This window comes from Fusarium verticillioides, chromosome 9 (genome assembly GCF_000149555.1).
Source record: "Fusarium verticillioides 7600 chromosome 9, whole genome shotgun sequence".
NCBI lineage: Eukaryota > Fungi > Ascomycota > Sordariomycetes > Hypocreales > Nectriaceae > Fusarium > Fusarium verticillioides.
Window position 1 is genome coordinate 888,795 of NC_031683.1, and position 20,281 is coordinate 909,075.

General features: G+C 49.3%; 8 protein-coding genes across 10 annotated transcripts; 3 read left to right on the forward strand and 5 right to left on the reverse strand.

Annotated features, from left to right (window-relative positions):
- Window positions 1-1,748: 1,748 nt before the first annotated feature.
- Window positions 1,749-4,181, forward strand: FVEG_11264 (GTP-binding protein rhoA). The gene is made up of 5 exons (XM_018900446.1): window positions 1,749-2,136; window positions 2,455-2,482; window positions 2,611-2,808; window positions 2,885-3,019; window positions 3,120-4,181. The coding sequence occupies exons 1-5, from the start codon at window positions 2,069-2,071 to the stop codon at window positions 3,276-3,278; spliced, it is 588 nt and encodes a 195-aa protein (XP_018758722.1). The 5' UTR covers window positions 1,749-2,068; the 3' UTR covers window positions 3,279-4,181.
- Window positions 4,182-4,754: 573 nt separating this feature from the next.
- On the reverse strand, window positions 4,755-4,923 carry FVEG_16989 (hypothetical protein; the record flags this gene model as incomplete). The annotated part of the gene is made up of 2 exons (XM_018906225.1): window positions 4,755-4,769; window positions 4,831-4,923. The coding sequence occupies 2 exons, from the start codon at window positions 4,921-4,923 to the stop codon at window positions 4,755-4,757; spliced, it is 108 nt and encodes a 35-aa protein (XP_018758723.1).
- A 713-nt stretch (window positions 4,924-5,636) lies between these two features.
- On the reverse strand, window positions 5,637-8,032 carry FVEG_11265 (hypothetical protein). Of its 2 annotated transcripts, XM_018900448.1 has the most exons (4): window positions 6,917-8,032; window positions 6,697-6,859; window positions 6,069-6,641; window positions 5,637-5,991 (listed from the first exon to the last, which is right to left on the reverse strand). In XM_018900448.1, exons 1-4 carry the CDS (start codon window positions 7,796-7,798, stop codon window positions 5,963-5,965), a joined length of 1,647 nt encoding a protein of 548 aa, XP_018758725.1. In that variant the 5' UTR covers window positions 7,799-8,032; the 3' UTR covers window positions 5,637-5,962. The 2 variants fall into 2 exon arrangements, with proteins under 2 accessions (XP_018758725.1, XP_018758724.1); XM_018900447.1 differs by having other exon boundaries at window positions 5,637-6,641; window positions 6,917-7,982.
- Window positions 8,033-8,461: 429 nt separating this feature from the next.
- On the reverse strand, window positions 8,462-11,200 carry FVEG_11266 (hypothetical protein; the record flags this gene model as incomplete). Of its 2 annotated transcripts, XM_018900449.1 has the most annotated exons (3): window positions 8,462-9,142; window positions 9,190-10,276; window positions 10,332-11,200. In XM_018900449.1, the coding sequence occupies 3 exons, from the start codon at window positions 10,503-10,505 to the stop codon at window positions 8,817-8,819; spliced, it is 1,587 nt and encodes a 528-aa protein (XP_018758726.1). In that variant the 3' UTR covers window positions 8,462-8,816. The 2 variants fall into 2 exon arrangements, with proteins under 2 accessions (XP_018758726.1, XP_018758727.1); XM_018900450.1 differs by having other exon boundaries at window positions 8,510-9,142; window positions 9,190-10,375.
- A 2,411-nt stretch (window positions 11,201-13,611) lies between these two features.
- Window positions 13,612-15,005, reverse strand: FVEG_11267 (hypothetical protein). Its single transcript, XM_018900451.1, has one exon. It carries the CDS (start codon window positions 14,940-14,942, stop codon window positions 13,959-13,961), a length of 984 nt encoding a protein of 327 aa, XP_018758728.1. The 5' UTR covers window positions 14,943-15,005; the 3' UTR covers window positions 13,612-13,958.
- Window positions 14,748-16,135, forward strand: FVEG_11268 (hypothetical protein). The gene is made up of 3 exons (XM_018900452.1): window positions 14,748-15,289; window positions 15,344-15,530; window positions 15,595-16,135. Exons 1-3 carry the CDS (start codon window positions 15,215-15,217, stop codon window positions 15,942-15,944), a joined length of 612 nt encoding a protein of 203 aa, XP_018758729.1. The 5' UTR covers window positions 14,748-15,214; the 3' UTR covers window positions 15,945-16,135.
- A 361-nt stretch (window positions 16,136-16,496) lies between these two features.
- FVEG_11269 (hypothetical protein) lies at window positions 16,497-17,961 on the forward strand. The gene is made up of 2 exons (XM_018900453.1): window positions 16,497-16,679; window positions 16,778-17,961. Exons 1-2 carry the CDS (start codon window positions 16,660-16,662, stop codon window positions 17,829-17,831), a joined length of 1,074 nt encoding a protein of 357 aa, XP_018758730.1. The 5' UTR covers window positions 16,497-16,659; the 3' UTR covers window positions 17,832-17,961.
- Window positions 17,699-20,162, reverse strand: FVEG_11270 (hypothetical protein). The gene is made up of 4 exons (XM_018900454.1): window positions 19,929-20,162; window positions 19,688-19,836; window positions 18,484-19,613; window positions 17,699-18,431 (listed from the first exon to the last, which is right to left on the reverse strand). The coding sequence occupies exons 1-4, from the start codon at window positions 19,972-19,974 to the stop codon at window positions 18,035-18,037; spliced, it is 1,722 nt and encodes a 573-aa protein (XP_018758731.1). The 5' UTR covers window positions 19,975-20,162; the 3' UTR covers window positions 17,699-18,034.
- Window positions 20,163-20,281: the final 119 nt, after the last annotated feature.

The following is a 20,281-nucleotide window of genomic DNA, read 5'->3' on the forward strand; positions in this document are numbered from 1 at the left end:
TAACCTCATGCCACCCACAACAGTTCGAACAGCCATGGGCGATAGCCACCAGATCCCAGCTGGAAATCACAGAAAGGCAGAATTAGGCAATCCACAAGAAGGCTTTTCAATGCTTTCCAATGAGGACAGATTCAATCACGGACCTCTAAGGCTGATGGCTGGTTGATTAGACTCATCCTCTCCAGATGATAGAAACCGAGCCACGGTTTCAGCCTCGGCGCTATGGAGCCTAAAGCGTTCCATCGTGCGTGTCTAGATGAGATGATAGTGAAGCACCAAGCAACTTAAACCCAACATCTACACCGCAGCAGGACTGTCTGATAGACCAAGGACTGTTGAGCACGTCAGCCCGATAGGAATTGTGCAGCAGGACGGGATGGCTGATAGACCGGCAAAGAGTCAGAAAGAGGACCTCGCCTCTGTCACTTGTGAAGAATGACAGCATAGGTAGGTAGTTACAGTACAGCTCAAAGAAGCCATCTTTGCAATTTGTAGCAGCTCATTCTCATTGACCGTCAGTCCATCAATCAAACTAAACCGGCTTGACCAAACGGCCAACGCCGTTACCCTGGCCCATGATATTGTCCGTCATCCAATGCCATCGACCAGTTCATCAAGCAGGCCGGCTCTTATCTCATCTCGTCATCATTATCACTGGCATTCTCTGTTTCAGACTCACGTAAATGGTCAACGACGCAACACAACGCAGCCATCGCATGCAAGTAGAGCAAAGCAACCAAGCAACCTGCCAAATAACAACGGGCCTCCCGCACATCTATCCATCCAATCTGTCCCGTCCTGCATCTGCCACTGAAAGTTTGGCGGAGCACTCTTGGTAAGATGGATAAACTGGGTCAGTTAATTCCCCTCCTGGGAAATAACTAAGCAGAGGGAGGCTTGTGACGCGCACTGCCCGGAATCTTTCGCACTGTGATCAGACTCCACTAATCACTCACTGAAAAGGAGACGGTGTTAGCGGTTGTTGCCACCCACCAGCCGAATCCAGGGCTACGCCGTTGGTTGCCTCAGGATGGACCCTTTCCGCGTAATGTGACGGAGCAGAAGTACCGTTTGTGTGGGAATATCGGCCAAAGTGTACCTTGGCCAAGTGAGTGTTTCTTTTTTGAGCCCAGCCCAGTCCAGGGGAAACATTCATCATCAGAGAGCCCAGTCCGGGCCCCAGCAGCTCGCAGCCCCAGCAACAGACGGGAGGGAAACAACAAAGCTTGCTGCAGCCTTGTCCATCCCGGACTGACTGAAGATGCCCTGGATGTGATGTGATGTGATGTTCAAGAGGCTTATCTACGCGGACGGCTGTCGACACTTTCGATATGATAGTTCAAATAAGCACAAAGGATATATGGCAAGCTAGAGGCATATAGCATTAGCCAAGTGAATCAACCTCCAAACTTGGTTCTGATTCAAAGCCGAAACCTACTTTCAGCTGTCATTGTCTGCTCTAAAGCTCTTAGATTCATAGGTACGCTATCAAAACACAGTGCGATTTGCAAACGCCTTGGTTGTCCTCAACTCAACAACCCTGCCCAACCCCCAGTATCGCCGGCACCAAGACCTCTGATACTGGCACTTGGTACTTTGATTCCAGCACTCCTGACGCGCTATTCGGAGGTACCCTCTTGTCCTTTGAACTGCCCTGGCTGCCTGCTGTCCTGTGCTTGCCCACCCACTGTTGGGTCCTCCCCAGTCCTGGCGCCCGCCCGGGCTGTCGCTCCAGTGCCTGCAGTGCAGTCGGGCCCCTAGTCCTAGCGAGAAAAAAACCAAGCCCAAGCCTATTTCACCCAAAAACCAAAGCCCCTTCTTCTTCCTCGCGTCTCTTTTCTGACTGAGTCCCTCTACTACCAGTCCCAACCTGACCTAACCCAACTCATAACTCTCCTCTTTCTCTATCCATCCATCTCCCATCCCCATCGACCCGCAGCCGCCGCTCTCCGCGAAACTCACAACCTGCACCATCTCCCAAGCTCAAGCTCAAGCTCGCATTTCACGCCAGCAATCTTCGTCCATTTCTCTCAACCTTTTAACCAAAAACCACATCTAATCAATAACCATGGCTGAGATCCGCCGAAAGCTCGTCATTGTCGGCGATGGTGCTTGTGGTAAAACCTGTTTGTTGATGTGAGTTGGCCTTCTATCACGACACGACACGACTTCAAAGTCGACCCCCCGTCGCCCATCACGTTCCTATCCATCGCCACGTTGGCATCACAATGTCTCTATCAAACAGAATCCTCAAGAGCAGGACGATGTGATGGTTTTTAGCCTCTTGGACTGCCCAGCGCTTCGCATCGCTTGACGCCATCAGCTCTATCGTTACCGTGATAGACGCACATGCCCCTTGCTTCACCTCACCGTCCTCCGTCGCCGTTTTCATTACCATCATCGCTATCATTGATCTTTACCACTTGATCAACACAATGCTAATCAATCCTCCAGTGTTTTCTCCAAGGGCACCTTCCCCGAGGTAAGAATTGACTTTCTTGCGGCGTTGCCTTTCAACCTTCGCACGCTTAGCCACGCGGCTTGATAAACAGCCTTATCATGCAACGGGCATCACCACAACAACCTCCTTGCTGACAATTCCGCCTTCAGGTCTACGTCCCCACCGTTTTCGAGAACTACGTCGCCGATGTCGAGGTCGATGGCAAGCACGTCGAGCTCGCCCTATGGGATACTGCTGGTCAGGAGGATTACGACCGTCTTCGACCCCTGTCCTACCCCGACTCCCATGTTATCCTGATCTGCTTCGCTGTTGACTCTCCCGACTCTCTCGACAACGTCCAGGAGAAGGTTTGTTCGCCCTCCAGTGCCAGATGGCTGGATGTTAGTTTCTTTGATACAACTTTGCTGACACGTGCTCTTACAGTGGATCTCTGAGGTTCTGCACTTCTGCCAAGGTCTCCCTATCATTCTCGTCGGCTGCAAGAAGGACTTGCGATACGACCAGAAGACCATCGAGGAGCTCCGAAAGACCAGCCAGAAGCCTGTCTCCCCCGAGGAGGTACGATATATTGCCCCAACAAGCGCCAAATCAAGCTCTTGAAACTTGCTTGGCCAGCTTGCTGCACGTCATCTTAAACCATGCTAACAGTTGTCGATAGGGTGAGGAGGTTCGCAAGAAAATCGCTGCCTACAAGTACCTTGAGTGCTCAGCCAAGACCAACGAGGGCGTACGCGAGGTGTTTGAGCACGCTACTCGCGCTGCTCTGCTGTCGCGAAACACCCGTGGTAGCAAGCACAAGAAGTGCCTTGTTCTGTAAAGGGCACCATGGAAGCCCTCTAAGCGCAGTCCACGCACATGCCGTGGCTTGACCCTGCGTTGTAATCCTTTGTCGTTCCAGTTCAACCTCAACTTGGCCCCGGCAGTTCGGATACGGGTTCGTGGCAGCCAAGAAGGAGAAGGCTGTCGGCATGCATCGGTTTTCTCGGAATCTGGAGTTTGATATTGTCTCGCTCTTGTCTGGTCCATCGGCCTACGCGCCGACCCTTCTCGCTGGATTGATGGTTTTCTTGTCGGCAGAGCCATGGTTTCTTGGACCTCCTGAATCTTGCAGGCGGTTACTTTTCCCGACAGATACCTCGTCTTTTTTATTATCACCACTGGCATGCGAGCGGGACCATTGTTTTATGTATGTGCTTGTCGCGCATGGGGGAGGTGGGCCAGATGTCTTTTTTCTTGTTGGAGGGGCTGTTGAGGAGGAGGATGAGGAGTGGCTCTCGTTCCTCGCTCTCCTGCCAGGTTTGTCGGTCACTGCAGACTGACAGATGAGGAACTATCAGGGAGAGGTGTCAGGAGGCCGAGAGAGGCTCCGTGGGCAGGTCACGGCGAGAGCGTTTGTGTCTGCTTGTGTGTGGATATGGGGTCCGGCTGGGGGAACCAAGTCGGTCCAGGCCATAAATCTTTTCGTTTTTTCTCTTGAAGCCTCGAGACCGTTACTTAGACCATGGAGATGGGACATCTATTGCGTAGGGCCTGCCTGTTTAATCTCTTGATTTTTTGTATAACCTGTCTATCTGTTTTGGTGATGTTATTGTATGTACAGTATGCTCTTGCACGACGTGACCCTCCCTATCTGAGTATCTAGACCTACCTAGCCTATCTTGTTTGTATGTATCTTGTTATGCATTGACATGTCATGTTACACTGCTTATGACTGGCTGCCATTCCTCAAACCAACTTGAACCAAGATGCTTATCCGTCTTGGTATGCGTATCTTGACTGGTCTTATCAAAGGCAGCCTCCTTGTCCACGTGCCAATGTCTAGTCATGTGGCCCCCATCCCATGCTAGACTCTAGACTCTTTGATCGGCGCCGAGCCTATTTTGGTTTGGGTGATACCGGTGATGTAATCCCATCAATCACTGTGGAAGTGAGGCAGTTGGTATGATCAGTTATGCGAGCGCGGCGCAGCTCAAGAGGGGCATTTCACGATGCACGCATAGGTATACGATGGATGATATGAGGTGAATATCAGTCTTGTTCCCTCAGTATCGAGATAAAACAAATGAGCGAGCGAGCGTATCCTCTGCTTCACAATACCACCCAATGCATGCACAAATATCAACCGCCCAAGAAAAGAGTGACGCTATCGAACAGCGGCCTCATCACAGCAACCACCCAAACCCCCAACCACACTCCGTTGTATGCATCCCTGACCTAACCTAACACCGGTATAAACAACTTCTCGTCCGTCTCATCATTTCATCGTGAATCTGTGTCTTGGTCTTTGCGGAGTTTAGACGGGGCAGTGCTAGAAGCAGTCAGCATCATGTAAGATAAGGGAGAGACGAGAGGGCAAGTATTAGACATACAGCACCACAGCTACCGCAAGTCTTGCCGGCGCCGTCGATGGCGGCGTTGCACTTGGGGCAGGTGTTGTCGTGGTAGTCAACAAGAGGCTGCATCTTGAGTGATTGATATACGAAGAGTGTGTGTTGAGGATAGAAAGAAGCGATCAAGTTTGATTATGGAGAGATAGAGCAATGGCGAAGGGACCACAGAAAGAGGGGAAAGGCAACCTAATATATAACCAACTGTCAACCTCAAACAAACCCATTCCCGTCCTCTCTCTCTCACACGAGATTTACGTATGTTTCTCTATCCCAAAGCGGGGTTCTTTAACTGTAAGCGCAAATAGCGGGCTTCTGCTTTGTTTTACCCCCTCCTGCTATTCGTTGCGTGTGACCCCCCTCTCCTTGTGCTTGTCCTCTTTGTAGCTTCACTTTCTCTATGTGATCCACTTGCTGTGAGGTACGGCAATAGCGTGGCACACTATATGGGTGCTGACTTGTTTTTGGAGAACAGATAGTGTAAGTCATGCTGCGATATCCCGCGGAGGTTGAGAGTTGTGTTGGAGATGGGTGGGGAATGAAGGATCGTGTGAGGAACATGTCATAATAGCTTCAGCGGTGTATGAATAAGTTGCTCTTGCGATATGGATGTTGAAAATGCACAAGGTAGACAAGAAAAAGTCTCTCTGAAATGCTGCCATTGACCAGGAGTATTGGCTTTGACTTGTTAGTCAAAGCATGGTGACTACATCGCCAGACATCATAGCTTCGCCTAACTCGTAGGCAGAGAGAGGAGAGATAAGAAGAACAATAAGAATACGAGTTCATCTGCCGAAGAACTGAAAACTCTATAATGATTGAAATACCGATATCACGCCATGCAACTCCTTACACTATCCAATGTACATAGAACATGGTTTTCTTTGATCTTATTTGATAAATTTGCCACCAATTCATCCGCCTTTTTTACATGATTTATATATCTCAAGCAGCGGTACTCCCTGCAGTCACGCATCCTGCTTTCATGTGTACTATCTTACACGCTTGTTGTCCCAGTAAGGGTCTATGTCTGGGTCTATGTCTGTTGTGCTTCATCATGCTATAATGTTGTTTGAATAAAAGTGAAAAGGTAAAGGTAAAAAACGCCTGGTACTTATACACACTGCGCCGGTCCATCTTTGCCTGTGGAGTGTAAGTACATGTTCCAATGTCCAATAGTCAAGTACCCAGATCTTCACAGGGCATATGGGGGAACTCACTGTTGATCATCTTCTGCACAGCCTGGATCACACTAATGACCATGACAATCATGCCAAACACAACCACTGCACCTGCCATATATGTCCGCCAACTTCGTGTCGTCAACTTCATATAGCACAATGGAGGCAAGATGTAAGCCATGGCCACAGCACTCGTGGCTCCAACAAGCTCAAACACAGCACCGAGATCACAGGTCACCAAACTTAGCACCAGAGCTGACGCAACAAGACTTGTGCTGAAGAGGAGATGGCGATTCATGTTGAAGGGCTCGTCAGGGAAGAAGTATGTCAACATCACTTCACGGCAGACAAATGCCTCCAGGGGCAAGGTGGTGAGCATGTTGAGGCCAAAGCAGAGACGTGCTATGTTGACCATGGTGTTGTCTGCTGGAAAGTTGTTGAGAACATTGCCTAACGTCTTGTCACCAAAAGTAAGGAAACCGCCTAGAGCGAGGACAAGACAGAACACCATCGATATACCAGTTGAGTAATGAGTGACTCGGGAAAAGTTATCAATGGTAGGTGTCTTGAGAGACCCGTAGATCAGGAGCGAGTTGTGATGGCAAACGAAAGCTGTATAGGTCAGCAACTCTGGCCATAAACTCAGGTTATCAGGACAGATCCTTACCGAATGAAATAACACCAATGGCCTGGAAGAAACCACCATTGAAGAGGAGGAGTGAAGGAGTAAACGAGCCCCGTTCTGACGACGGCGTCAAGATACCTTGTATAAGGATGGTGAGGACAATAACCACCATACCAACAAGCGCAAACGTGCTTGCCTTGGCCAACTACTCAAATCTCATCAGCCCAAGTTCCAGCAGGACGGTCCACGTTGTAATTCTCACCTTTGAAATATCGCGATACAGCGTAAGGGGATACGCAATGCCCATCACAAACACCGCGATCGCGACCTGTCGATTTGCCAAGAGTCCTATTACAGGCACATTCGACAAGTTTGGCCACACAGCGACCAGAACATGAGGAATCGTATCGCCCACAATGACACCATATGCGACCATTCCGCCAAACGCAAAGACCCATTGCGCAACACTGATAGCGATCAGCCCGGAGTGTCCGAAGCAATGCTCAACTGTCCCTTGGAAATGACTCGTCCCGCTGAGCTTGCTATTGATGACAATAAGACAGATCGTCCAGTCGACTACGACCGTCAAGCCTACTAGCAGTAGGATGCCTCCGACCAGTCCGGCTTGGCGCACAGCGTATGGTTGTCCAATGATGCCCGCACCTATGATAGAGTTCGCCATGTTCATGAAAGCAGATTTGAGTCCTGACTTGGGTCGATTCATCTCATGCTCAGCTTGTTCCGACGGATCCCCCATAGAGTTCGCAAGAGCAACACTCGGCGCTTCAATGTTGGTCAACAGCGGCACACGATGCGCCCGGCCCGGGCTCGTCGCCTCCTCGACATCAAAGTACGCATCATCTGAAGATCGTCTCTCACGATCCGCAAATCCGCCAAAAGCTTCTCCATTGCTAACGCCCACGATCTCCGGCGTCAAGTCGAAGCGTACGCGGCTGGGAGTCCGGGGCTGACCATCAGTCTCGACTTTGCCTGAAGCCTTTCCTAAATCTGCGCTGGCGTTTCCACTGCTATAATCGTCGTCGCCCACGCCAAAATAGTCGTCGTCGTAATCGTGCCCGCGTTCTAGGAGGCCGCGGTCTTCGCCGTGCGGGTTCGGGGGGCCATCGTTCCTGGCGTGCGTCATTGTCGAAGGGGAGTAGCAAGTTGGTATTGCGTGTACATTTTCCCCTGGAAGAGTAAAGGATTATGTTCGATTCGCTCGCGTATATGCCAAAAGGAAGAAATAATCAAATAATTAGTGTAAAAGATTGACGGCGAAGCAAAAGGATACAAAGTCGAATGGTTGTAAGTTGTAAGTGGAAAGGTCCTATTCCAAGGATAGGTCGGTTGGTTGTCTGTCCTTCCCCCAGATAAGCATGGATAGCAAACATTAGCGTCATTGGCAGCATGATAGGCGCTGGGATTGGCGTAATGCCCCTTGTGAAATCGCTGGAATCGACCGCTAACTGTGTCTAGGCTTATGCAGGGGCGGGCACGGGTCATTCCAAGAGTATTTGAAGAGGTGTTTAATAAAGGGTGAGGCTTCTATTGAGAAGATTTGTTTGTTATTCGAGAAGCAATGGAACGGTTATATTACAGAGTATCTTTATTTGAGGTATAACGCCATCTCGCCGTTGTTGATCGTGCCTCAAACCTACCTGACTCCAAGACCCTGGGGATTCCAGGTACTCAAAAATAGGGGTCCAATTTATACTCTCCTTTTCAACGGCTGTATTCGAGGGGCGTTCACCAAAACCTTACAAACTGTCGTCCGAGGATGGGCCATAATTGTCCATTTAAGCATACTCTGATCTACACCAATCTGCTGGTTCACATAAGTACCACTAGAGAGCAATTCAGTCCATCGGATGTTGGTTTCTATTGATGGTGATGGTCTATGTCTACCAAAAAAATATATACTTGTAGCATGGCTTCATCTGCCATCTGTAGGAACCCGTCATGTTCTCCTCTGTTCGATCGGGTATCATTGTAGCTCGAACCACATCTTGTCATCCCATACTTTGATCTCTCTGTCCTCGTATTCCTAACACGATGTCTTCGTGTTCTATGCAGCTCTCACGATATGTATACGCGTTTCTCTGCGCTTCTAGCGATTGTATCTGGGTATTAAAAAGAATGTAGTGCCGCTCATCTGGCTATTTCTATGCCAGGAGGGCGAAAAATGGTACTATACAGAAAATGAATGTGAAGCGGGATTGTGATAGTGGCCCTGAAGGTGCTGATGAGTCTTTTGTTTCGGTAGGTTCGCTTGAATCAGCAGTGGCTGTGCCAGATGAGACAGATTCTTTACCAAGACCCATGTCTGGCACTGCAGTTGCCTTTGATCCGGAGGTGGTTGTGATGCCAGTCTCTTCGGTGTCGCCAGACGTTGTGGTCGCTTCACTGGTGGTGGTCATGGTCTTTGTTGAAGAGCTGCTGTCTTCACTGTCGGTGCTTGAGCCATCCGTAATAGCGTTGGTAGCAAAGCCTGTTCTCATTAGCACAAGAATTTTCTTAAGTACCAAATCAACTTACCAATTCGGCGCTCGTCCGCATCAAAAACGGCGTAGACGTTCTTGATAAAGGTGTCGCCCAAGAGCCATGCTCCCTTCACAACCTCGAAACCGTAGACATTGCTGGTGCATTTGCCATCCTTGTTAGGAGGAGAAACCCAGTCCTTTGGGGAGATGACATAGTCGACTCCAGAGAAAGTCACGGTCAAGTTGCCGTTGCTGTCGCAAGGAACAGTATATGTGGTGCCATCGTTGCTCTGGGCTCCATCGATAAGAGCATGGAGCTTCTTAACGTTGTCCGGTGATCCAAACATGAAAGATGTTCCAGTGTCGATGAAGCTGCGGATGCCACCGATATCTGCCTTCTTGCCGTTGTAGCCCATGTCGTCGATCTCAATAGCCCAGTCATTGTCTTCGCCGATAGAAGTATACGTGATCTTGCCGGAATACTTGTCGGGATTCGGTGAGCCAAAGCTGATTTCTCCTTCGTTTGTACCGTCAGCTGCACGGTTCAGAGCAACGCAGAACATGTTCTTTTCGACTTCCTTAGACTTGGCCAGGGCATTGAGAAAGTTGCTGTCGGATCCTTTGTTAATGGCGAGACCAAGAATGCCGTCAAAAGCGAATTCGATGAACTGGTCCGAGGTCGTATGCGTCAATCCGAACTGATAATTGATGCTCATGCCAGCCACGGTGATTGTGTCGGTTGCCCAGGTACCAGAGACCTTTCCAGAGCCATATGCAATGTTGAAGTCGGATTTTGATACTTCGAGTGAGTCCGAATCGCCTTCGCCGAATGTATTGTGCATCTGACACGCTTTGCTGGAACAAGAAGAGCCCATAACCCAACTTGATCCAGCGCCAGTGTCGATAAGCATGTACATCGTCTTCTTTTTCGATCCAACCTCAACCTCGATGAAGTATGAATAGTCAGTTCCGTCCTGGTCAACACCCTGAGTGTGCTTCTTTGTCGATTCTGTGGCCTCCATGACATCGTATTTGTTATCACGCTTGAGCAGCGTACTGGTGTCAGGGATGCTTCCTCCAGCATATTTGGCGATCAATCGTGCTGCTTCGTGAGCTGCTCTCTCAGTTATCGGTTGGCTAGACTGTAATTGAACGGTCAATGGAATGAGACTGTCAAGCACTTCTCCAGAAACAAACCTGAGGTGATCTTTGCTTGATATCCATACGTACACCACCACCATTGCCCACACTCTTGGGACTTCGAGCCATACGCCTTTGTCCTACATCGACACGCCAGCTCGGACTATAAGGGAAGAAGGCATGAGCAGATGAGGCCAGGGCCAATTGCGCCAATAGAGATCCTGGGCGCATATTGAAGCTATACTGAGTCAATTCAACCAAACCTCCCTGGCGAGTACAGAAGAATATGCACTTGGAGGTGGTTGATATAACCTGGATTGACTTGTATTGAACAAAAATGGAGTGAGACCAGAGCCAAAGCTAATTGGAAGCGCTTGTCTCAAACGCGTCCGGACAGGAAGACAGAAACGAGGCGAGGCCTCTTGAGCCAGAGTTGGCGAGATGTATTAAAGGATTAGAATTACGAGCCCAGCATTGGAAACAAAACGGCACAGCAAAGATGCCGACTGATGACCAGAACCTGATGCAAGTTGGACAAGCGAAGATGCAACAAACACAAGCCAGACACAATGGAAGTGGCTTGGTTACAGTGAGACCAATTCGAGTCTCTCTCTCTCTCTCGCTCTCTTTTTCTGGAACAGGGCGTTGAGGTTTCTCGGAAGTCGGAGTACTCGGCTTGAGGTCCTGGATCAAGACTCGGAGAGACAGAGACAAAGAGAGAGGAACAACAAAGAAAGGTGCAAATACAAATACGAGAAATGGAAATAAACAGAAAAAGGAACAAAGCTGAGAGAGAGGTCGGAGGAGGAGAGGGAATTATTACGAATTAAGGTAAGGTAGAGTATAGCATAGAAAAAAGAGGTCGAGGTGAGTGAGTGGAGTTCGGAGGGATAGAGAATGACGGGAAGAGGTGGGTAGGTGGGTTAGGCTGGTCTTGGTATGGGGAGATAGCTGCCCACTGCACAGCTAGCACTAAGCACAGCACCCAGATACAGGGGATAGAAAGTGACCTAAAGATGCTGTACCTGCTGAAGATGTCGTCCCAAAGAGGCAGGCGAGCGGAAGGGATAAGAGTTGTCAGAAGAGACACATCATATTGCTATCACATCCATCATAGCATGGTACCAGCGTTATGTCCACGATACGAACTTCAGTCTTTCAGTCTTTCAGTCTTTGGCCAAAGTTCTCGCTCTCATCTCTCACAACTTGGTTTGATTCTAGATCCAAAGCCAAGCTAAGTAGACCACATTGATTGGACATTAGTTATCTTGGCTCGACGATCAGCAAGGTCCAGTACCTGTAGATCAGGTATCTCATCATCTCACGGACTGAATCAACCGTCAAACACGACAGGACCTGAAAACAACAAAAAGAAACGCCGCCCGTAAACGTTCTCCACAGTCCACACATGCCATGCCAGCCAGGTTGAGTCGACGTGATCAGAGTGCATCTCTGATCGTCACTGGACACCCACGCAACGTTCATCTGTAAGGTTCAGGGGTCGTCAGCCTCTGAATGGCCCGTTACTCTTAGCCGCTTGTTTATTGCGGTGGACTCGAGCTGTGGAGATTACTCAACCCTGCCTGCTTGTGCCCCATGCTACCTCGATATCGGCCGAAAATACATATGCTTGTCCTCTTCTTGCCTGGTGCTACTTCATCATCTCGTATACCAAATATGTACCCAAAAGATAGCGACGTTGCCTGAGAATTGAATGCAGAGTGCTGCTTTGGTTCACTGAGAAACTCCCCGAGACAGGGTCTAACGCCGAGTCTCTGTGCCCCTGAGACGGATAAGTTAACGTGCAGCACTCCAGCTGATGCTTTGGGTTAGACTTCTCACTCCAAGATCTGCACAAAGTGGCACACACACGAGATGTGCTGCAACGCAACGTGGAGCAAGCGGCAAAAGGAAAAAAACAAGCTTCAGCCGGATTGATTCAGGCGTTTCCAACTGTCAATGGTGAAAACGAAACACGCGTTCTGTGGAAACCAGGAGCAAATATTGTGGTTCCCCTGCCTGAAGCTGATATTCAAAGTATTGGCTATGGCGTATGAAGAACAAAGCCTGGCTGAGGAATTGAATCCCAGCAGCCATTCGATTTTTTGAAGTCTTGGCCATATCTAACCTTATCATAACGTCAAATCTCAGAGTTTCGTCAACCAGACCGTTACAGCCATGTAACCAAATTCCAATTCCGTACTGATATCAATGGCCAAGAAGTTTAAAGCTTGATGCCCTGGCGTCAAGCTGACACCAAAGTCCCCTTGGGCTTGCCTCTCTTGACTCGACATCATTGGATCACCAAGTTCAAGTTGTTGTTTTCTCAATTGACTTGCAGTAGCGGTTTTGTCTCCTTGCCTTAACGCGTCAAACAACGGCGCCACTCTACTGGTCAGGTCAGCGTCAGCTCTACGTGGAACTTCCCCTGACTACTCCGTATTGTGAGCCTCAAAACGCTCAGCTCGCTCCAGTTTTCTTCTAGATTCTTTTGGTCATTGTCAGGCGCTTCTTGTGCAGATTACGCGGCGGTAAAGTTAGCACTTTGACGCTTGACCAGTGTTTAGATTGATCACAATGCACAGTATCTCAATTTATGAGTTCATTGAGTTGGTACTCCAAGTATCACGAGTCTGTCGAGGCCGGATTATCGGCCGCCTGGCTTCTTCTCCACGTGTGTATGGGTTCTCGGAGACGTTCCTATCCCTGTTGCCCTGTATTCACATGAAAACATCAACATTGAGGTGCTATTGACTCGGTTTCAGGCTGCATCCTTCTTGAGTAATGGCAATGCAGAAACATATCGTGTTCTCAAACCTATTTACGTGAAATTTGTTTCCTGTTGAATGTTTGTTCTCTGAGCTCACCGGCTCACGCATGACAGCGAAGCTCACACCTGACACGAGCATGTCCAAGCTCCCATCGTCGTGCAAAAACAGCCATGATTCTGAGTTGTAAATAAGCTGAGGATAACATTATCCTCCGTTATTAGATCTTACTCTCGAGCCAAATTGGACAAATGTATCATTCCAATGACAAGGACATGCACACTCTACGTTACAATCTACAATGTAACATCTCCATTGATTTCCGCCCTGCTCACATTGGTGCCAAGGTCTCATTAGTAGCCATGCAATTTCACTAAGATTCCAATATAGATTCAATGGATCGTTTCCCGCTGCACGCACTTCAATGACTTCATCGCTAATTCAGAATGTCCAAACACAATTGGATAGCTTCATGGCCTAGGAAGTCCCTTGTCAACTGACCCCGTTGATGAAACAACCGCACGGCGCCGTCAATGCCTCTCGGAATTTTAATCTCGACCCCGGCAGCACTATCTACTCGGATCGTGTCGATCAGGGTAGACCTCAATTTGAATTCATATTGCAGCTTTTAACCATACATATATTCAGCTGTGATAGGTCACTAGCCGCCGGCCTCTCAGGGTTTGATATTTCAACGTCAAGGAGACGGCAGATCTTCATTTAGATAAGGATCGTGAGTTCGCGACAAGATAATCGTTATTCAGCGTCTGTGCTCCAGTTGAGACCGTATTGTTTCTATTTCCAACATCTATTCCCATGTTTCATGGTCGCATACCCGAAAGACACCCGTGAGGCAACCCATGAGTGAGTTTCGGTTTCAGCCCCGGCCCTCAAGTCCAGTTCCTTGCGAACACGATCATTGACTAACCATGAGCCACTGCTCTGCTCTTTCAAGCGTCGTCTTCTCAATACTGTCCTCAGTTGCGGTCTCCCAGAGTGTCTTTCGCAGGCTTTCAAACTCCTCCTTGTCATAGTTTGTGACTCCCCGAGCAGTCACAAGCCGAAGGAAGTACCACACAGATTCATTCCGCCACTTGAACGAGGCTGCGAGTTTCAATGTCTCGCGAAACACAGGCAATGTTTCGGCAGGTTGCTTGTCTACCAGGAACAGAAGAAATTGCCAGCCAGATATGTCATTGTGATGTGCAAAGCACCACTTTTGCGTAGCGATGATCATGCGTGATATCTTCTCCTGTGAGCTTGATGATGGCAGGACAAAGGTGTTGACCAGATATCTAGCGTGACACCATGCATAGTAATTCCGTGGATGTCTTTCTCCAGATATCATGATTGTTCTTGTGAGGCCATCCTCGGCTGTAACCTCGATATTGTGACGACGATATTGCTCCATTAGCCATCGGCGATGGTTCCATAGTGTTGGTGACTTCGTGTGTCGATGAAGCCGACTGGTCAGTAAACTATCAGTCAGGTGTTTCTCGACGTAAAGTTTGTCTTGCAGATCTTCTTCTCTCCATTTGTCTCTGATAAGCCGTTTTCTCATGTTGGCAGCTGTCAGATGCTCCGGATCCATCAACAGAATAACAGCAGTTGACCTCGAGACATCTTCTACCGATACCCATTGGCTATCGGCCTGGAACTGTTTAAAAAGCTTCTGCGCCACTATAAAAGCCTGCACGAGGCGTAATTTTGGTATGGCCACTGCATTCTCGTCTCGTAAGACTGATGTATGGGCATCCAGGATGTGGCTTTTACCCAATAACTCGATCTCCAGAAGCTCATTTGAAGCTTCGATAAGAACATTTGAGATCTCAAGAAATATTGAATGATGATCTCCATGTTTGAGAGATTCCTTGAGACTCTTGTCGAGTGCTCGTGACATTGGAAGGATCAAAGGAAGCAGGTAGGTGAAGAGTATAGGGTAAGTTTGAGACAACCAACGTGGTGTGGAGGGGTTCAATGGAGCTCTTTGCAAGTGTCGGGGCTAGATGACATGGCTTGACCACGTATAACAAACCACCAAAACCAACATCACCATCAACTTCACGAGCTTGAACTTAAACCGGTCCAGGGCCGAATACACAGTGCATACGCTCGAATCATATCATCTGTCGCTGCTGATACACTTTCGACCCCCCAAGATGGCCTTCCTTAATGCTCAGCATCTTCGTTGTCGAAGTTGTCGGCTACATCGCCATAACATTGGAGGCGGCGCCAATCAACAATTTGGTACGCTACTCACCCCAGATCGTGTCATCTAGCTCAGCTACTAACTAAAAAAAGCTCTGGACAATAATCAACTTCCTCCCCGTATCAACAGCAAAGGCTGCAGGCGAGCAACGCAAGCTCCAGGCCGATTACCTCAAGGTCCGACGAGATCTGAACTCCACGAGTAGTCAGGATGAATTTGCCAAGTGGGCAAAGCTCCGTCGTCAGCACGACAAGCTCCTCGAGCAGCTAGAGAAGACCAGTACGTCACATCCATTATAGAGATCCAGGGGAATCAAGAGGTAGCTGACAAATGACTACTACAGAGAAAACCAACGAGGCAGCTCGATCAAACTTTGACAAGATCCTCACCGTTCTCCGAGTCGTCGTTACACGCGCGCCGCAATACTTCCTGCCCTTCTGGTATGCCACAGAGCCCATGTTCTGGCTTCCTTACGGCTGGTTCCCATACTGGGCAGAATGGATTCTGTCTTTCCCTCGCGCCCCCATCGGAAGTGTCAGCATCGCTTCGTGGCAGTTGGCATGCACAGGAGTTATTGCGCTTTTCAGCGACTTGATCGTGGGTATCGCTGGTCTGCTCCTCAACGCGAAGCAGGCCAAGGAAGCACCCGTCGCAGCCGAGAAGGTCGCGGCGGAGGAGAAGAAGAAGTCATAAGCAAACGGCTGTGATAGATATAGCTAGTTCGCGCACATAGTGAAAATATGCATATTTACAGGCAAAGCTTGACTACGATTGGAGATGTATCTCTTAGATAAATTTGACGCAAAGTTCCTCATTGCCGAAGCTGAGACTTTGTAACACGACAGAGAATAACCCTTGGCAGGGTATTTGGGGCTTGATCTAGGCAACATATTGACTCTAGCGACCACAGAGAGATCGCCAAAGCTTCGAAAGTGCCAGTGGGAACATAATGATACACAAATGCACGGGGGGAGCGGGAGGCAGTGAATAACGGCGCAAGAGCCATATTATTGCGCTACTGAGCTATGGTGAGTATTGCGAGGGGTGTGATTGTGAACGAAAAGGCGAAGAAAAGGACTTGTTTGTGGTGAATGATTGAGGTGAAGAGAGAAAGAAGTTTGTTGAAGAGAAGAAAAATCCGAGGTTTTACGTTGAAAAGAGAGGTCGGCTCCACCAAAAGTTTAAGCCCCCACATTGGCCGACATTGGATCTCATGGAAACGCTGTCCCTCAGGCCTTCCTACATACGGACAGTACCTTAGGCTTGGCGCCACCTTTGCCTTATTGAAGCCGTTCCTGAACTGACGTCGTTTATCAGCCTTGTCTCAATCTTGTAACAAAACGTGTTCAACTTCAACACCTCAGAACCAACAAAGGAACACGACCATTTTGGTTTGATATTCGCCATAATGGCGATCCCGTGGGACTCGTAAGTATATCTCCTGGCATTAAACTTTGTCCGTGTGACTTTGTCCTTCTTGATAGCCACTTACACATCCTGTACAATCAACAACTAACCTTAACCAGTATTCGGTCCCTCCTTATCTTCTTTGGCCCTATATTATTACCAAAAGCCATATCATACTATCGATCGGTCAAGGCCTCTTCGCAATCCCGACATGCGCCTATAGTTCCCGTACCGCCCAAAGTCCGCGTTGCGCTGGCTCTCCTGGCCTTCTTAATCATCAGCTACATCCTCAAGACATTACCGCCGTTCGCACCCGAGAACTTGTTCCTTGCGACCCAAAGCCGTCTCCAGATCCCGGTCGATGTTCTATTCAACCGTGTTGCAGTTGGAAGACCCGACAATATTCTCACGAAGCAAGACGAAGCGCTGAGGGGCAGATTTGTCAACCTTGAGAGCCGACTGCTATACTTGCAATTTGGACCCGAAGTGCTCGCGAACTGCCCGTTCTGCACTTCGGAAGAGCCAAAGACATTCTTCTATTATGCTCTCCCACAACTCCTGTGGCCTCATATCGCGAACCTCTTCGCCATTGCTTTCGTTACGAGTCCAACTTTCACAGGGCGAGCTGGTTCCCAATGGCGACCAAAGGCTACGATGGCTGCCATGACTATTGCCGCTCTCGATATTTACTTTGTCAACTCTTACAACTACCAAGCCAACGCACGTGCTCTGCGTCTGTCGGAAGTTGACTTCTTTTACTGGACTGCTCGAGTCGCACGTCTCGTCACCCTCGCAGCTTTCGACGCAGCTCTGGGCTGGCTTCTGTATCTATCCGCTACGAACCGCGCCTTCGTTGAGCCTCCCTCGCCTGTGGAGCGCATTGAGGCAACCTCACGTGCTCTGCTCACCGTGAAGAGCAAGCTTAGTGCTCTCGGTATTGTCAAGAACACTGCGCTGCGCGATGAGGATCTCCGATCACGAAGCCATGCCTACTGGAGTCACGAAGTGCGCCTCATGGGCGAGGTTATGGAGGAAAGGGAGGTTGTGGAGGGAGTCAACGATGCATTGACTAATCGCATTGACGTGGCGACGATAACGAGGGACGCCGAAGGATATGCACAGAATGTATTGCACTCCTTGCGTGGAGAAACAACAGAAGACGATAGTATCTAATCCGTCCTCTTGCGTATTATCCCAACCCTTTATAAAGAGCTATTCTTACATAGAGGTCTATGACCGTTGAAATTTGGCTTGAATAACCATGAAAACCATATCTCATCCTTTCTCTTGTAGCAGTCGAGCGTTATGGCTCTCCCTGCTATCCCTGAAACATGCACCGTGTCCACCCCATACATGCATTTAGTATAATTTCCACATTAGCTCTTAGACTCCGGCCTTGTCGATTCCGGCCTCACTGGTCCCGTTGCAGCACTGCTAGTACTACCCTTTCTACTTGGTGTTTCCAGAGCGCCCTCCTGTGCGCTGCGCTCTAAGAAGTTTGCCCATAGCTCAGACAAAGACTCTTTGTCTTTGGCAGATGTTGACTCGTTGAAGAGATCGGTGTTGAGAGATGGTGAGCTTGGTGTGCGTGTGAATGGTGACATGGGTAGGCGGAGAGAATTAGATGATGTGCCTGGACGAGCGAGGCCGGCCTGCTCTCGCTGCTCGTCAGTCCAGTTGAGATACCCAGCCATGACTTGGAGGACTTGGAAACGCTTGGCGTCACCGCGGTCGAGTGTGAGGAAGTGGAGGAGATGGTTTGTAACGATTTGTCTAGTCGTGGTTAGTATTAGGCTTCATGCGAGTCGTCATATATCAGACATACCTGTCAACATTGTCTTCCGGCTTTGTCTTCTTGAGGTACCGCAGTGCCTTGGTCAAGTGGTCGTTCAACACAATCGCCTCATGCCTCAACTTTCCAATAAGAAGGTTCTTCTCCTTGACCTCCTTCTCGTAAGGCGCTGTTCGCTCAAGCTCTTGCGAGAGTGTTTGCTTGGCTTCTTCAGCTTCCTTTGCGCGGGCATCGGCCTCTTGCACCTGTTTCTTGAGAGCTTGAACTTGCGCCTCGGTAGTCTCGACCATATCGCGAAGCTCCTTCTTGCGAGCATCTTGGATTTCGCGGAGGGCGTTCTGTAGGTTTTCAATAAGAGTCATTTGGCTCTCTCGCTCTGTAGTGGCGCTCTCGTAGTTTTGCCGTAGGATAGTAACTTGTTCCTCTAGTTCCGAGACCTTATCAACCAAGCTCTCCTTGATGGATCGCTCTTCCATGGCGATAACTTCCCATTCGCCCATGGCGTTTGCGGTAGTCTCCATCTCCTCCTTAAGATGTTGGACATGTCGGACCAGTTCTTCCTTCTCCTTGCTCCAGTTTTGTGCTGATAGGTTGTTGCGACTTCGCAGAGTGTTGAGCTCCCTGGTCGCATCCTGTAGCTCCTCCTTTAGCTTGGCGACATCGTCTCCAGACGACACAGCGTTATTTCTTAGTTCCTCATTCTCTGCCTCGAGCTCTTCTATGCGCTCTTTACTTTCTTCGAGCTCTGCCTTGTCGCGCTTGAACCGGTCGCTCAGCGTCTGTTTGATCTTCTCAACTCGCCCAAGAAGGGTCTGGTATTCCTCCTCGGCATTCTCCTTGGCGGCATTGCTCTCCTCTAGATCGCTCTTGAGCTGTGTGACTTCATTGCTGTGTGTCTCTTGGATGCTCTCGAGCTGCTTCCGTAGCTGTTCGACCTCGGCCCGCAAGGCCTCTCGTTCCTGACTCATGGCCTCTAGCTTGGCTGAGGTATCTGTATTGTCGGGCGTTTCCTTTTCGCCATCAACCGGAGGGGGTATGAGCCCGTTGCTCTGAGCCTTGGGCTCTACGGCATGCCCGTTACTGTGGACAGTGGGAGCTTCTTCGTTTACGACTTCGTCTGCATTGACTGCGTCTGCGTCTGCATCTGCATTGACTGGAGTTTCCTGTGGAGTTGATACATGTCAGCGCGCGCGCAATTGTATGATAGACATGGGAGGGGAGCATCATAACTACATACGGGCTGAGTGGGTGTCTCGGGCTCGTCTTCGAGGGTCTCTTTATCTGAACCCTGCTGAGGGTCTGAACTACCACTAACAGGTTGCTCAGCAGCCTTGTTCTTGTTGGCGTTCTTCTTCTTCTTGTTGTTCTTCTTTTTTGACGATGACCCTGCACGAGTAGGAAGCGAGGCCCCATGGGTTAGGACACGTTCTCGAATCTCCATTTCCACGTCAATTGGCAGGGGTAGGGATTGCACGCACCTGAATTCGTCGCCTGGGTCGGGTTCGCTGCGACGGTGGAAGACATGGTGAGTTTTTTAGTCTGGACAGAGCATCCAGACCCAGATCTAGAGGTTCGTTCAATGTAATGTCGTGCAGATAATCCTAGCGCCTGTGGGTGGATTATAGGTTGCTTTAAGAGGAACGAACAGACGGGAATTGGATGTTTGGTACGTGTCAGTAATTACTGACCCTCCCTCGTGTAAGGTTCCGTTGGTAGGTGGTCAAATTGCATGTCAGCAGCCACCAGCTGACGTACCTGACCTGGTGGAATTTAGTGGACTTGGCCTGAAAGTGCCCTGGAGTTAGTTCCGAGTCGTTTCAACGGCTGATCT